Source organism: Schistocerca americana, chromosome 9 (assembly GCF_021461395.2).
Source record: "Schistocerca americana isolate TAMUIC-IGC-003095 chromosome 9, iqSchAmer2.1, whole genome shotgun sequence".
In the NCBI taxonomy this organism is placed as follows: domain Eukaryota; kingdom Metazoa; phylum Arthropoda; class Insecta; order Orthoptera; family Acrididae; genus Schistocerca; species Schistocerca americana.
In genome coordinates this window covers 146,437,855-146,453,307 of record NC_060127.1, presented here as the reverse complement: position 1 = coordinate 146,453,307, position 15,453 = coordinate 146,437,855, and the positions used below count along the sequence as shown (strand labels likewise).

Here is a 15,453-nt window from a genome sequence, read left to right as displayed (position 1 = left end):
CACCCTGGATAAGGTGGCTGCACTGTCATGGCACCCAATGGGGTGAAAATGGATACCGTAGTGGTATTTGGGGAGGGACAATGCCCACACTGCAGTCAGTGGGCCAACATGTTTGTTGTCTGGGCAGATGCGCTGAATAAGGAAACTAACGGCTTGTGGTCCGTAATGAGCTGGAATTTGGTGCCATACAAGAACACATGATATTTGGTGACCACATAAACAATGGCCAGAGTGTCCTTCTCGACCTAAGAATAGTAGACCTGTGCTGAACTGAGAGTTTTGGATGCAAATTTCAGTGGCTGCTCAGAGCCATCTGCATTCTGATGGGTGAGGACTGCCCCCATGCCGTACTGCGAGATGTGTATAGCCAAAGCCAATGGTTTGTTTGGAGCAAAAGGAACTAGACACAGTGCTGACATGAGGTGGTCCTTTAGCATGAAAAAGGCGTGGTCGCACGCAGTAGGTCATACGGAGGAAGCACCCTTGTGGAGAAGAAGGTAGAGAACACCTGATCGGGAGTGGGTCATGACGATGACACTTCCTGGGTATTTGTCCATGTTCTCTGATACTGCATTCTGTGCTGTCCACAGTGTGGACTTTTTATTGACACTTACAACAGACAGCCCAAGGCTAGGGAAATACTGATCTAGCATGTAGGGAGTAGTAAGATGCACACGAAGGCGACAGGGAGCGGTGGCTGAAACGCTGTTTACGTGCTGCACGAAAGCCACCGGATCGGCCAGCTTGTACCACCGACACATCGGCTTCCCCAGATGCAGTGCACGCGGCTGAGCCACCCAGTTTCCAGCTGCCAAACAGTGGCATGTGAGACCTCATAGGACTGAGCAATTGGTAGCACCTTGTCAAGGGTTTTCTTGTTGCAGGGACCATTACCGGACTTCTGTGTCAGGGGCAGAGCAAATTATAACATCCTCAAACATGTCATCCACATATGACTCTTTTTAACTTTGATGTGACAAAATGACACTTGTGCCTAAGGGCATGGTGAATCGCGGCTGATAAGATTGATGGGACATTTTCTTGCATTGATAGAATTCAATCCTAGCGGGTACAACGTGCCTGCGGTGGCAATAATAGGAAGACAACAGTGAGCATAAATTGTCAAAAGACAATGAAGAAAGTTCCTGTAATGGGGCCAACTACCGCAGCACCTGACACAAGGTGGGAGAAATACATGACAAAGAGTGCAGACAAAAACTGTGCGTGACATACCGCCCCACGGTGCCGTGCATATGCTTCCTAATCTGCCACTTCCTCGTAAAACAGTGAGAATGGAGGAGAAAACATAGCCGAAGATGAAGGGGAGAAAGCAATGCCAGCACAGCCAGTCACGTGACCATAAGAAGTTCTGTCTGTTGTTACACCAACGTTTGAAGCAGAGCTTCCATGCCACAATAAGAAAATGTTCACAACCGAATGACAAAAGCAACCACACAACAAAGCACTCAAAAAACAACCCTACTCATCACCAGTGAGTTCTGACTACAAAAACACACATTTAATAACAAACATGGCCCTTCATTACTTCAAGAGTAATGGAACAGGAAAACACTTGCTATGGAGTGGCTGCCCCACTACTCCAAGATATGTAGGCTGAATGTAAACATACCACTGATGGCGAGGCTGGCCAGACCTGACTCTATAACCCATTGGTTGGCAAGTAGAGTGCACTGTGGAGAGATTTCATATACCTCTGAAAGTGGAGGCCTCTGTCAGTGCTAGCATCTTGCCACTCCTGTAGTGTGCTGTACAGCTGTGCCCTCAGATCGCAGGTGCGGAATCTTGTATGATTCACTACAATATACAATGCAGGTTCTTTCATTGCCACTGTTGCAAAATACTAATACAAATTCTTTACAAATGAATGGAAAAACTGGTAAAAGCTGACCTCGAGGACTATCAGTTCGGATTCTTTAGAAATATTGGAACACTCGGGGCATTACTGACCCTACTACTTAACTTAGAAGGTAGGATAAGGAAAGGCAAACCTATGTTGACTGGAATACTCTCTTTCAAGTTCTGAAGGTGGCAGGTGTCAACTACAGGGAGCAAAAGGCTATTTACAATTTGTATAGAAACCAGATGGCAGTTATAAAAATCGAAGGGCATGAAATGGAAGTAGTGGTTGCGAATGGAGGGAGACATGGTAGTGACCAATCCCCGATGTTATTCAATCTGTATATTGAGCAAGCAGTAAAGGAAACAAAAGAAAAATTTAGAGTAGGAATTAAAATTCATGGAAAGGAAATAAAAACTTTGGGGTCTGCCGATGACATTGTCTTAAAAGAAGGATATTAGATGAAAATCAACAAAAGCGAAATGAGGATAATGGAATGTGGTCAAATTAAATCAGGTGATGCTGAGGGAATTAGATTAGAAAATCAGAAACTTAAAGCATTAAATGAGTTTTGCTATTTGGGGAGCAAAATAACTGATGATGGTCGAGGTAGAGATGATATAAAATGTAGACTGCCTAGGGCAAGGAAAGAGTTTCAGAAGAAGAGAAATTTGTTAACATTGAGTATAGATTTAAATGTCAGGAAGTCTTTCGTGAAAGTATTTGTATGGAGTGAAGCCATGTATGGAAGTGAAACATGGACGATAAATAGTTTAAACAGGAAGAGAATAGAAGCTTTCGAAATGTGGTGCTGCAGAATAATGCTGAAGATTAGATGGGTAGATCATGTAACTAATGAGGAGGTATTGAATAGAATTGGGGAGAAGAGGAGTTTGTGGCACAACTTGACTAGAAGAAGTGATCGGTTGGTAGGACATATTCTGAGGCTTCAAGCAATCACCAGTTTAGTGTTGGAGGGCAGCGTGGAGGGTAAAAGTCGTAGAGGTAGATCAAGAGATGAATACACTAAGCAGATTCAGAAGGATGTAGGTTGCAGTAGTTATTCGGAGATGAAGCAGCTTGCACAGGATAGAGTAGCATTGAGAGCTGCATTAAACCAGTCTCTGGACTGAAGCCCACAACGACAGTTTTCAGTTAGTGATTTTCAATTTTGTTATTGAGTATCTTTCAGATGTCTGTCATCTGACATATATTCATTGCAGTGTTCCACTTATATTGAATTTTACTCCTTTTTTGCTGTCTATGTAATATGGCAAGACTTTGTTATAGAGATCTTAATTAATGCTGATTTATTTTGTTAATGTAGTTGGAGTGCTACTATGTGCTCATTAAATCTAATTTTGAAAGGACCTTTTTAAATTTATGCAGGTGCGGCTTGCAGCATGTGTAGCTGTGCGGAAATTTTTCCTGGCTCTGCCGGAGAAGTCTCGCAATGCCTTCTATCCCCAGCTGCTGCCTAGGATGTGCCTCAACAGGTAATGAAACCTTCATCTTTCTAAGATTACTATGTGTGGTTCAGTACAGGAGTCAGTATTCTGTTGCTAAGGTCATTAACAGTAACAGGTTTTTTACAGGTATATGACAAGAAATTGTAATCACTGAAAATTTTATAAAAATCATTTTATGAAGTTATTGTATAATTTTCACAGACTTGAGAAAATACTCCTTACTTTGTCAATGTTTCACAAAATTGTATTTCACACAGCGTAAGTTTTGTATAAGAAGCCCATTATCTATGTTACAATTCAAAGACATTAATTGTGTCTTCTAATATACTATAAAGCAAAAAATCTGTAACCAAAAGTAATTAAGTGACAATACAAGCATTGGTGTTGTAATATCTAATAGATTAGATGTTATATTTATGCAGTATTGGCATTGGGTTAAATAGGTTCCAAGTTACATATAGAATTCTGACAATCCACTATTCTTACTGGAGTACTGTTTACTACACAACATGGACCCAAGGTTGTTTCAGTAATTTTCAGAGTATCTGGGGATGGAGTGTTATAAAAATTAACAGCACACTGTGGGTGGGGGAGTAGGAGCAAAGCTAAGTATTTTCTTTTAGCTATTGTGCAGTATCCAGAAATAGTGAGGAAGAGTTGTGTTGGGTTGTTTGGGGGAAGAGACCAAACAGCGAGGTCATTGGTCTCATCAGATTAGGGAAGTCGGCCGTGCCCTTCCAAAGGAACCATCCCAGCATTTGCCTGGAGGGATTTAGGGAAATCACCGAAAACCTACATCGGGATGGCCAGACACGGGATTGAACCGTTGTCCTCCCGAATGTGAGTTCATTGTGCTAACCACTGTGCCACCTCACTCGGTAGTGAGGAAGAAAAATTTGTTTTGTCATTCAGTAGCAGTTCTGGGTGGCTCTCTAGATGTTTTAAGGTTTCTAGCCTGCCAAGCCCTGAAAGTGTCTGTCCTCTGTGTCACGAGTGCTGTATTTTGACACTGGTTCGATATAAAAAAAAGTGTTTGGTTGTGTAAAAATTTATTTTATGTTGAAAGACATTCCAGTCTGCAGAACTCTGAAATAAACATTATTGATTGCAGTGCAAGTCATAGTAATTTTTCACTCATTTTACAAATATAGCCCTAATTATACAGTTTATTACATTATGAAAAAAAACATGAAAGTTCATTCATATTGAAAGGAACAGATTTTATTATGTTCTTACTGAATGAGTTTCAAGCATAATTGCTGCTGGATTTACTGTGTAATAAATCACCCAATTTTCAGACAAAAAATACAAAAATTGTTATAAGTGACTTCAACAGTAATAGCAATGTATGGGGATAAGGTCATGAAGATGAGAATGTGGCATCTGTGCAAGAATGGCAAAAATGAAGCATCTTACTTTAATCAATGATGCAAAATTACCTGTATCATTCAACAGAGGTAGGAGGCACACTTACAGTGCTGACCTCATACTCAATAACAAGAGTTTCAGCTAACAGTGTAAAATCTGCTCCCCAATATCTAACTCGCAACATAGACTAATAATGTGCCAAGCTTTACTGTGGCCAGGCCACAGAAAGTACTCTTTTGTAGAAGACAGAATTTTGAAAAGGCAAAATGGTTGAAATTTCTAGAAATTTTGGATGTTAAAGTATCTTCAGTAGAACATAATCAAGAACCCTATAATATCTTCACTGCAGTTATAAAGAGATGCTCCAGAATATCTATACCCTGCAGCTGCCAGACATATTATAGCAGTGGTCTCATCACACGTGAAGCTGCTCTACTTTCAGAATACCGCAATTTATTACATAAAAATCCATTTAGTGAAGCAACTGTGGAAACTAGAAACAAGTGCTTATTACTATAAAAAGAGAAAAAAGGCTCAGTAGATTAGAAATATTGAGGACTTAGATATGAGAAGAGACAGCTATCAAGCATGGAGACTTTTAAGACATTTAAGCAGTGATACAACGAAGACCACTGAACATTATAACATAACTGGCAACTGAATAGCACATCAGTTATTGCTAAATTGGAAGGCCACCCATAAATCTAAAATGCTCAAGCTTTGTGGAGAAGAGCAAGAGGAGAGTAGTTAGCTATCAAACAGAGTAAAACTGGAAAATGGAAAAATCAGTATCCAAGAATAGTCACCCTAATGCTCTGCATGCTGTCTTTTATATATGAGCTACACTTCCCTGAAATTCTTCCTGTAAACTGAAGTCAACCATTCGCGTTCTCTATTACCTTCCTTCTGTGTTTGCTCTATTATGTGTCACTCTGTCGTGTTAACCGGCACACTACTAATGCTGTATGCAAACATTAAGAGATTGTTTTTCCTACTCATCTGCATTAACTCACATTTTTTTATACATTTAAAGCAAGCTGCCAATCATCACACCAACTAGTAATTCTGTCTGTCACCTTGTATTCTCCTACAGAAACTCAACAACCTACCCATACACAACAATATCAGCAGCAACCATCTGTAGATTGCTGCTCACCCTCTCTATCAGATCATTTATTTGTACAGAGAATGAGAGCAGCCCTATCTCACTTCCCTAGGGCACTCCTGACGATACCCTCATACTTGCCGTCAACCTTCTACTAGTTGTGCCAGCTGACAGGTAGCTATTCCTCAAGTTTGCCAGGTGCATTTTGTGGTGATGTTTGTGTTTCAGGCTATTAAAGATTCACGTGGACTTCTCACTGAACATTTGGGAAATATAAATGAAAACTTTGATCCTAAACACAATTTAAGAGGACCTCAGTGTTCTATGTGCATGCATGTAAAAGATACACCCTTATGAAACTGGATGATTCTTTTTAGAGTGAAAACGTTGTAGTCAGATGTGTAAGTAAAAATTTAGACCAAGTTACTACCTTCATTCATGTAGGAGATAAAGTGTCGTGAAACTGGATGAATCTTTTTGAAACAGCATGTGCACTGCACAGTAAAACCCTGTTGCAGGTACTACATGGTAGCAGAAGGTGTGAGACTGTATTCGCAAGAAACATGGCGACAGGTAGCAGGAGCGGCAGGGGTGGAGTTGGTGGAATCGCACTTGGAGGCGGCGGTCGCGTACTACGAAAAGGTGGCGCTGGACGCAGACGGCGACGCCGCGGCCCGGGAGGCTTCCTGCTCATGCTTCGGGGAGGTGGCGGCCAAACTATCCCACTGCGTGGTGCGGCCACACACAGGCCGCATGCTCAAGGTGCTGCTAACCTGCTTCAGGGATGACTGCTGGCCAGTCAGGGACGGTACGTGTGCTGACTGTTACTGTGTGTAGCTCTCAGGGCCAGGTTCTCACCCCAGCAGGATGGGCTGTGTATTCTGTGTCTATACTAGCCAAATACTTGGCATTGCCTGGTTGCTTATTTTCTGTCACCTCCCTCCCAACAGTGCAGTGAAATTGTAGTGATTCTTCTGTCAGTAATCTTTCCTCAAATAGCAGGGTAATGAGTGTTTTTTTTTATAAAAGATGGCTATCTCAGAAAATAATTAGTAATGATTCTAGTTAACTTTTCTTATATATACAGACTGTCCCATGAGGAACAGTTGGGAACAGTCATTCGAAGCAAAAAAGTCTAGTAAACGTGAGCTCTAAAATGTGTACCTTAAGAGCTATGAGTAGTTCTTCACCTACTAAAACAAGGAAAAAAAATATTCAGCAAACATGGGTTCTAAACTGCATACTTTAAAAACTATGAGTACTTGTCCATCTTCACTACTGTGAAACACATCTTGTCCACTGAACAAGTGCTCATAGCTCTTAAGCAGGTAAACAAGAAAATGTTTTATTTTATGGCCAAATTCAGTGTTATTTTTTGCCAATTTTGGTGTTATTTTTTTCTAATTTTGGTCTTATTTTTTGCCAATTTTGGTGTTATTGTTTGCCAATTTTGGTGTTATTGTTTGCCAATTTTGGTGTTATTGTTTGCCAATTTTGGTGTTATTGTTTGCCAATTTTGGTGTTATTGTTTGCCAATTTTGGTGTTATTGTTTGCCAATTTTGGTGTTATTGTTTGCCAATTTTGGTGTTATTTTTTGCCAATTTTGGTGTTATTTTTTGCCAATTTTGGTGTTATTTTTTGCTAATTTTGGTGTTATTGTTTGTCAATTGTGGTGTTATTTTTTGCCAATTTTGGTGTTATTTATTTGTTGCCAAACTCAGTGCTATTTTGTTGCCAATTTCTCTGTTACTTTCTTGCCAATTTCACTTTTTTTCCTAATTTCATTGTTATTGTTTTGCCAAATTGTGTGTGCTTTTTTACCAAATTTGGTGTATTTGTTGCCAATTTTTGTGTTATTTTTTACCAAATTTGGCATTTTTGCCAATTTCAGTGTTATTTTTTGCCAAATTTATTGTTTTTCCCAAATTTGGTGTTATTTTTTCCCAGATTCCATATTACAATTTTCGTCACATTCAGTGTTTCTTTTGCCAAATTTAATATTTTTTTTCCAATTTTAGTGTTTTTTTGCTTTACATCATAGTTTGTTATGAGGGAAATAAACTGTCATTTTTAGATCATAGATGATCCTCGGCCTTGAGAAATAAAGAAGGCAAAATGTGATTTCAGTGTTCAATAACTAGCAGTTATGAACATTGGTAAATTCTTGTCCTCAGATTTATAACATTTTTTGTATGAGAAAATGACAGATTACATGAAATTTCATAAAAAGCACTGGTTTTGAATTATTTTGCTGAAGACCACCAGTTTTGTGTTATTTTTTGCATTACTATGTTCAAAGTTTTTCCTGGTACTACTCCTTAGATATGAAGCCAGGTTTAGCAGCCAGTTTTTTTCTTGTTTTGGGCCTTCCTACCTCCTCCCAAAATATGGGAAGCAAAGAACTTGCAGTAGAAGAGATCTGTTTTTGTTATCAAAGTTGAAGTACTGCTCAGAGCCCTTAAGATGCATTTTAGGGCTTTTCTTCTTCAAATGACTATGCCTGTCACATCCTTGAGTATTGGCTAATTCTCCTGTGACAACCTGTAAATAAAAATTTTGTCCCGTACATATTTTTGGTAGAACATGGACATCAAAGAAGTTAGTGTACTGGTTGGGGTTTTGAATTAGAATACTCAACTTTGAGAGCTCAAGTCTAGACCAAGGTGTAATGTTTTTTTTTTTTTTTTTTTTTTTTTCTAGACTGCATGATATGATATCAGGCTTCTTAATTGTTATACAGCAATTACAGCAGATGTCATACAAAATGATCAGTTATTTAATACTAACATAGAAATAGCACCCCTCCATGTGTTCTTCCTCTTGAATATTTCTAACATGTCTGACCAGTGATTGTTATTTTTAGTGTTTAAAAAACTGTAGTTGTAGTGTGGGCTGGCAGATGAAGTTAACGAGGTTCCTCGACACTGTAGACATGCAGATACTGCACTTGCTTGCCTACAGTAGGACAGGTGTCATGTAAGAAACAGTGTATTGTACAGCACTAATTGGCAGATCAAAATCAGAAAAACAGTAAACCTAGACCTCTTAAATCTCTCTCTCTCTCTCTCTCTCTCTCTCTCTCTCTCTCTCTATCTCCCCCCCCCCCTCTCTCTCTCTCTCTCTCTCTCTCTCTCTCTCTCTCTCTCTCTCTCTCTCCCTGTGTGTGTGTGTGTGTGTGTGTGTGTGTGTGTGTTAGTGCAACAGATGTGATTAACATGTATGCCTTTTCTTCCAAGCCTTATATATAACAACAATTTGAAGAGAGGAGATTGCTACACACCACATAGAGAAACTGTCGAGTGGCAGACAGGCCCACTGATAAAGATCGCTGTGTGCTGTATTATTAGCTATCAGACTAATTTCTTCATCAGAAGTAGAGAAAAAACACGCATGCGCACTCACACATTCACACTCTTGCAAGGTACCTTACGGAGTAGCTATCTTCACTTTTCTTCATAGTTGCAGAATTTGAATGTGTATGATGCAGTCTTTAAAAAATTCAGCTTTGAAGATTATATTATTTTTGGGTACTGTTAAAGGTAAAACACTTCGAGCATTTAAACAGAATAACTGGTAGCTGACTGTGCATTCACTGGTCCAGTTCTCACTGGTTACAGCTCTTTTTTGTGTTTATTGACAGATGGAGATACTAATTCAGAACAATTGAATCATAGTTTTTATTACAGTTTATAGCTTTTTTCTTTACTTACTGATCAGCTGAAAAGATCTGCCTCCACAGCTGAGCGTTTAGTGCATGTGATTCTTGTGCAGAGGAACTGGGTTCAATTCCAGGTAGTGCCGGGAATTTTTCCATGCCAAGGGGACTGGAACAGAGTGTGTTCAGCCTTCTGATGCTAATTGAGGAGCTACTCGAATGAGAAGTAGTGGCTCCAAGATCTAGAAAGCCATCAATGACTGGGAGAGCAGAGTGCTGGTGCAATGCCCCTCCATACTGAATCCACGTGTCACATACAGAGGATACATGGTGGCCACTTGATACAGCAAACTTTCAGGGACTGAGCATGGAGTTTACTTTTTTTTAGTTTTAATTGCATGAAACTTGAAGTATCACAATAAATTAAAGTTTAGTATAAAATTGCAAAAATGTTTGTTGCTTTTTTTTTTTCTTTTCTTTTTTATAGTTATGTCATACTCTTTTCTGAAACTGATGTTCAGACACTGATGTTCAAATCCTATAAGTATGAATAAAATCAAAGAGAATGACTCCATAAGGTCCCCTTGTTAGATATTTTTCCCATAAGTTGATCCCACTCATGGAAGGGAATTCTAGAAGTTCTGTGTACAGGTATAGCATGTTTACCTAGTCAGAATGGGCTAGGAGTGGACATAATGGGGGTGGGATAAAGGAGAAGGCAAAGAGGTACTCTCAAGAATACTGGTTTATTCCTTTATAGTTTACAGTAAGGTACACTCCAGTGGTCTGCCAGGCCATCAGCCAGTCTTGGTGGAGCGAGAAGGTACTCACGTTTTCAGACTGAGCATTTGGGAGCTAGGCCCATGTAGGAGAAGGGAGGAAGCACAACCTCACTAGCACAGAGCCAGTACAAGAGAGAACGAGCAGTCTGAGCCAGTTCTCCTTAGCAGCTCCGAACAGGAAGTTTCTCCACCAAAGTCTCCTGCTGGCTACACACATCTTGTTTGTAGGGGGCATTTTCACTATCAGACATTTGGGAAACAAACAATCTCTGTTGAGGCAACGATTTTGCTGCATAATGTAGACCGTGAGAAATTGTGGGACTTTGATGAGAGAGAAAATTTTGAAATTACACCCATAAGGCAACTTCGCAGATTAGCACACTTAGATTTTCTTCATATGTACATGAAAACCTCAAACAAATCGACTCTAAAGATTCCAGGCAATGTTAAGAATAAAACATTTCCAACATTTTTAACAGACCCTACTGCAGCTGAGTGCGTGTATCCTAGTCCTCCAACTATGATGTCACTGAGCTGATTAGTGGCAACTGTTACTAACTGTCATCTTAACTATTTATTATCAAATTTAAGTGTTAATTAACAGATATTGATTTGTAATTTTTTAATAAAAAGGATGTCTTTTAATTTGTCAGTACTAATTGCACAAAAATGTAATTTAAAATTTTGGACAAAGATGTGAAATGTCGTATCATATTTTCTGTGTGATGTTTCATATTTTTGGACCAAATTTTAAATTATTGTAAATACTTACAGTTTGGAGTGATTGTTATTCCTGTTCAGTGTGTGGCCTGCTTTTTTGTGGTTTGGGAAATTATGTTGTGTTATTCAACTATGTGGTATGGTGCCCTTGTGGTATGGTGCCCTTCTTGATGGCACAGTCACCAAGGTACCCTAAAGGAGGGAATGTGGGAACAAAGTATATGTATGAATCGTGTAAATTTTGTTCCATATTTTATTGTACTTTAATTCTTTGTGTATTGTATTCTCTGTGGCGGAATTTGGGGAGTATTTTGAGTACCTCTAAGGTTCTCCCTTCTATTCCAGTCTCGTATTGTTCGTGGAAAGAAAGATTGTTGGTATGCTTCTGTGTGGGCTCTGATCTCTCTGATTTTATCCTCATTGTCTCTTCGCGAGATATATGTAGGAGGGAGCAATATACTGCTTGACTCCTCGGTGAAGGAATGTTCTCGAAACTTCAACAAAATCCCATTCCGAGCTACTGAGTGTGTCTCCTGCAGAGTCTTCCACTGGAGTTTATCTGTCATCTCCGTAATGCTTTCGCAATTACTAAATGATCCTGTAACGAAGCGCGCTGCTCTCCGTTGGATCTTCTCTATCTCTTCTATCAACCCTATCTGATACGGACCCCACACTGCTGAGCAGTATTCAAGCAGTGGGCAAACAAGTGTACTGTAACCTACTTCCTTTGTTTTTGGATTGCATTTCCTTAGGGTTCTTCCAATAAATCTCAGTCTGGCATCTGCTTTACCGACGATCAACTTTATATGATCATTCCATTTTAAATCACTCCTAATATGTACTCCCAGATAATTCATGGAATTAACTGCTTCCAGTTGCTGACCTGCTATATTGTAGCTAAATGATAAAGGATCTTTCTTTCTATGTATTCGCAGCACATTACACTTGTCTACATTGAGATTCAATTGCCATTCTCTGCACCATGCATCAATTCGTTCCAGATCCTCCTGCATTTCCATAGACTTTTCCATTGTTACAACCTCTCGATATACCACAGCATCATCCGCAAAAAGCCTCAGTGAACTTCCGATGTTATCCACAAGGTCATTTATGTATATTGTGAGTAGAAGCGGTCCTACGACACTCCCCTGCGGCACATCTGAAATCACTCTTACTTCGGAAGACTTCTCTCCATTGAGAATGACATGCTGCATTCTGTTATCTAGGAACTCTTCAATCCAATCACACAATTGGTCTGATAGTCCTTATGCTCTTACTTTGTTCGTTAAATGACTGTGGGGAACTGTGCTTGCCGTGACTGACAGTCTTGGCGTTAGTGCTATGAATAGCTCCGAGGGCATGACTTAATTCTATTCACCCGCATAACCGCTTGTTTAGAGAAGTGTTTTCATAGAGTGGTGCATGCAGCTGTTGCTGCCTGATGGGCCAGTCACTAGAAAGGAACAACTCAACCTGACAAATTGGTGGCTGCTCAAACTTACCGGCTGACAGGGCACCTGTACCTGAATTGTACTGATCTAGTGTTTGCACTGCATGTTGAAATGATGGATTGGACTGTTTAAAAATCTGTTCTCTAAGCTTGACATTAGTTACATTGTACATGATCGCATCAAGCAGCATTATATCTGAATATAAGGCACCACAAGCACATTTGCATTTGCATTTCCTCATCATACCCTGAAAGCCTGTTACCCACTCATGATAAGTTTGTTCTGACTGTGTCATGCAATTACAGAATTGATACCTAGCTGCTACTACATTCGTTTGTTGGTCATAATAGTTAGCGAATTTACAACCTGAACATGTGAAAGTCCACTCGGAGTGGCGTTAGGGAATAGCTTCTGAATAAGTCTGAACGCTGCACTTCCTCCTGTGGACAAGAAATAGAGAAGTTTCACAGTACCAGATACATTGTGAGCAAGTACGTGGGCTTCAAACTGTTGCAACCACTTGAGCCATTCCTCTCCTTGTTCATGAAACTGGCGAAAAGGTGCTATAGCAGGGAACAGTCCACCTTTTGCCTAAATGCATGTGGGAAACTGACTAAAATCCATACACAGGCTGGTCGGTGTACTATTTGAACTGTGTCTGGCACACCTCTTGTCTCACAAGTTGATGCATTGCACATTACACTATAGAGCAGATTGCATTTTCCTGTGATTAATAATTAAAAACAAAAATCATATTATTATCATAATTATTATTCTTAGTTTTGATTCAGTATTTGTTAATTAACTATTCAGACGGTGGAAATTCCAGGTAGGGATATCAACAGTGTAGGAAAGACAGATGCTACTTAAGTCCTGTTGCAGACGTGTAATTAAGACACTCACATAAAACTTACAGCTACAGCCTTCGTCAGTAACACACACACACACACACACACACACACACACACACAAGCAAGCGAGCACACCTCATGAACACCGGACCACAAACTTCAGCACCTCGGGCCAGAATGCATCTATCACATGGGATGCAAGCAGCAATCTGGTTAGGAAGGGGAAGGGATAGTAGTGTATAGGTGGGGGGAGAGACAAATGCTGTCTGGCGGAGTGTGCAGGGACTAGACTGCCAACAGGCACAGTGTCAGGAGGTTCTGGGGCAGGGAGGTGGGGAAAAAAGGAGCAAAAAAGGAGAGGAGTGGGGAAAGATGGATGGATGTATTGGCAGAGGGCTGAAGATAAATGAGGTAGGCGATGAGAATGGCTAGAAGATAATAGAACAGGAGGTGGAAACAGTTGGGTGGAGGGTGTGGGGACAGCATGTTACTGTAGGTGGAGGCCAGGATAATTACAGGAGCAGAGAGTGTATTGTAAGGATAGCTCCATATGTGCAATTCAGAAAACCTGGTGGTGGAGCGAAGGATCCAAATGGCTTGAGTAATGAAGCAGATATTGAAATCAAGTGTGTTACATTCAAAAATGGTTCAAATGACTCTGAGCACTATGGGACTCAACATCTTAGGTCATAAGTCCCCTAGAACTTAGAACTACTTAAAACTAACTAACCTAAGGACATCACACACACCCATGCCCGAGGCAGGATTCGAACCTGCGACCGTAGCAGTCGCGCAGTTCCGGACTGCGCGCCTAGAACCGCTCGGCCACCGCGGCCGGCTGTGTTACGTTCAGCTGCATGTTGTACCACAGGGTGCTTCACTTTGCTGTTGGTGGCCATTCATCTTGGTGACGGCTGGTTGGTAGTTATTCCAATACAGAAAGCTGTGCAATGATTGCAGCAGAGCTGGTAAATGACAGACTGCTTTCACAGGTGGCCTGGCCCCTGATGGGCCTGACCTAATCATTCTACCTGCAGACAAAGGTTCCACCACTGTTGTTATGAATCGTAATGACTACCTGGCAGAAGGCCTCTGCCGATTTTCTGACTTCAGCCTATAAACTCGGCCAGAGTGATCCCATTCCAGAAGTCCAACACAAACTCCAATCCCTGCTTAAAGCCTTAGGCCCTTCCCAGAACATCTCCCCTGAATCTGTTTCCCTCTTCAGCCTGTGACACTTCACACCCACCTTCTACATGCTCCCCAAAATCCACAAACGAAACAATCCTGGATGCCCCATTGTGGCTGGTTATTGTGCCCCCACTGAAGGAATTTCAGCCCTCAGTGAGCAACACCTCCAACCAATTGTCCGTAATATAGCCTCACATGTCACAGACACCAACCACTTTCTTCACTGACTCTCCACCATCCCCACCCCTTTACCTCCTGGATCCCTACTCTTCACTGTTGACACCACCTCCCTATACTTCTAACATCTCTCATGCCCATTGTCTTACTACTATTGAACACTACCTTTCCCAATGTCCTTCTGACTCCAAACCCACTACCTCATTCCTCATACACCTAACTAACTTATCCTAACCCACAACTACTTCTCATTTGAAGAGAAGGTGTATAAACAAATCCACGACACAGCCATGGGCACCTGCATGGCACCCTCCTATGCCAACCTTTTTATGTGTCATCTAGAGGAGACCTTCCCAGCCTCCCAAAACACCAAATCCCTGTTCTAGTTCAGGTTAATTGATGATATCATCATGATCTGGACTCAGGGTCAAAACACCCTATCTTCATTCCTTCACAACCTCAACACCTTCTCTCCCATCCACTTCACATGGGCCTCCTCAACCCAGTGAGGCACCTTCCTAGATGTTGACCTCCTTCTCTCTGATGGCTCCTTCCGCACCTCTGTCCACGTTAAAACAATCAACCACCCACAGTACCTGCATTCCTTTCACACCATAAAATCCTTCCCAAATAGCCTGGACACCGAGGGACAGTGTATCTGCAGTGACAAAAACTCTCTAGCTCAGTATGCTGAGGATCTCACTGAGGCCTTCATAGACATGCACTATCCCTCAGACCTAGTCCACAAACAGATCTCTCATGGCAATTGCCCTCACACCTCCAATCCTCTTACCATCCCCAAGAACCAGCCACAAAGCAGTATCC

At 41.0% G+C, this 15,453-nt stretch overlaps 1 protein-coding gene across 2 annotated transcripts in view; it reads left to right on the top strand.

Annotated features, from left to right (window-relative positions):
• LOC124551038 overlaps positions 1–15,453 on the top strand; it is a 147,178-nt gene that overhangs the window by 92,135 nt on the left and 39,590 nt on the right. For both annotated transcript variants that reach the window (XM_047125900.1, XM_047125902.1), the window contains exons 6-7: positions 3,248–3,354; positions 6,319–6,608. In XM_047125900.1, the coding sequence (XP_046981856.1) occupies positions 3,248–3,354; positions 6,319–6,608 (397 nt within the window). The remainder of the gene's footprint in view (positions 1–3,247; positions 3,355–6,318; positions 6,609–15,453) is intronic.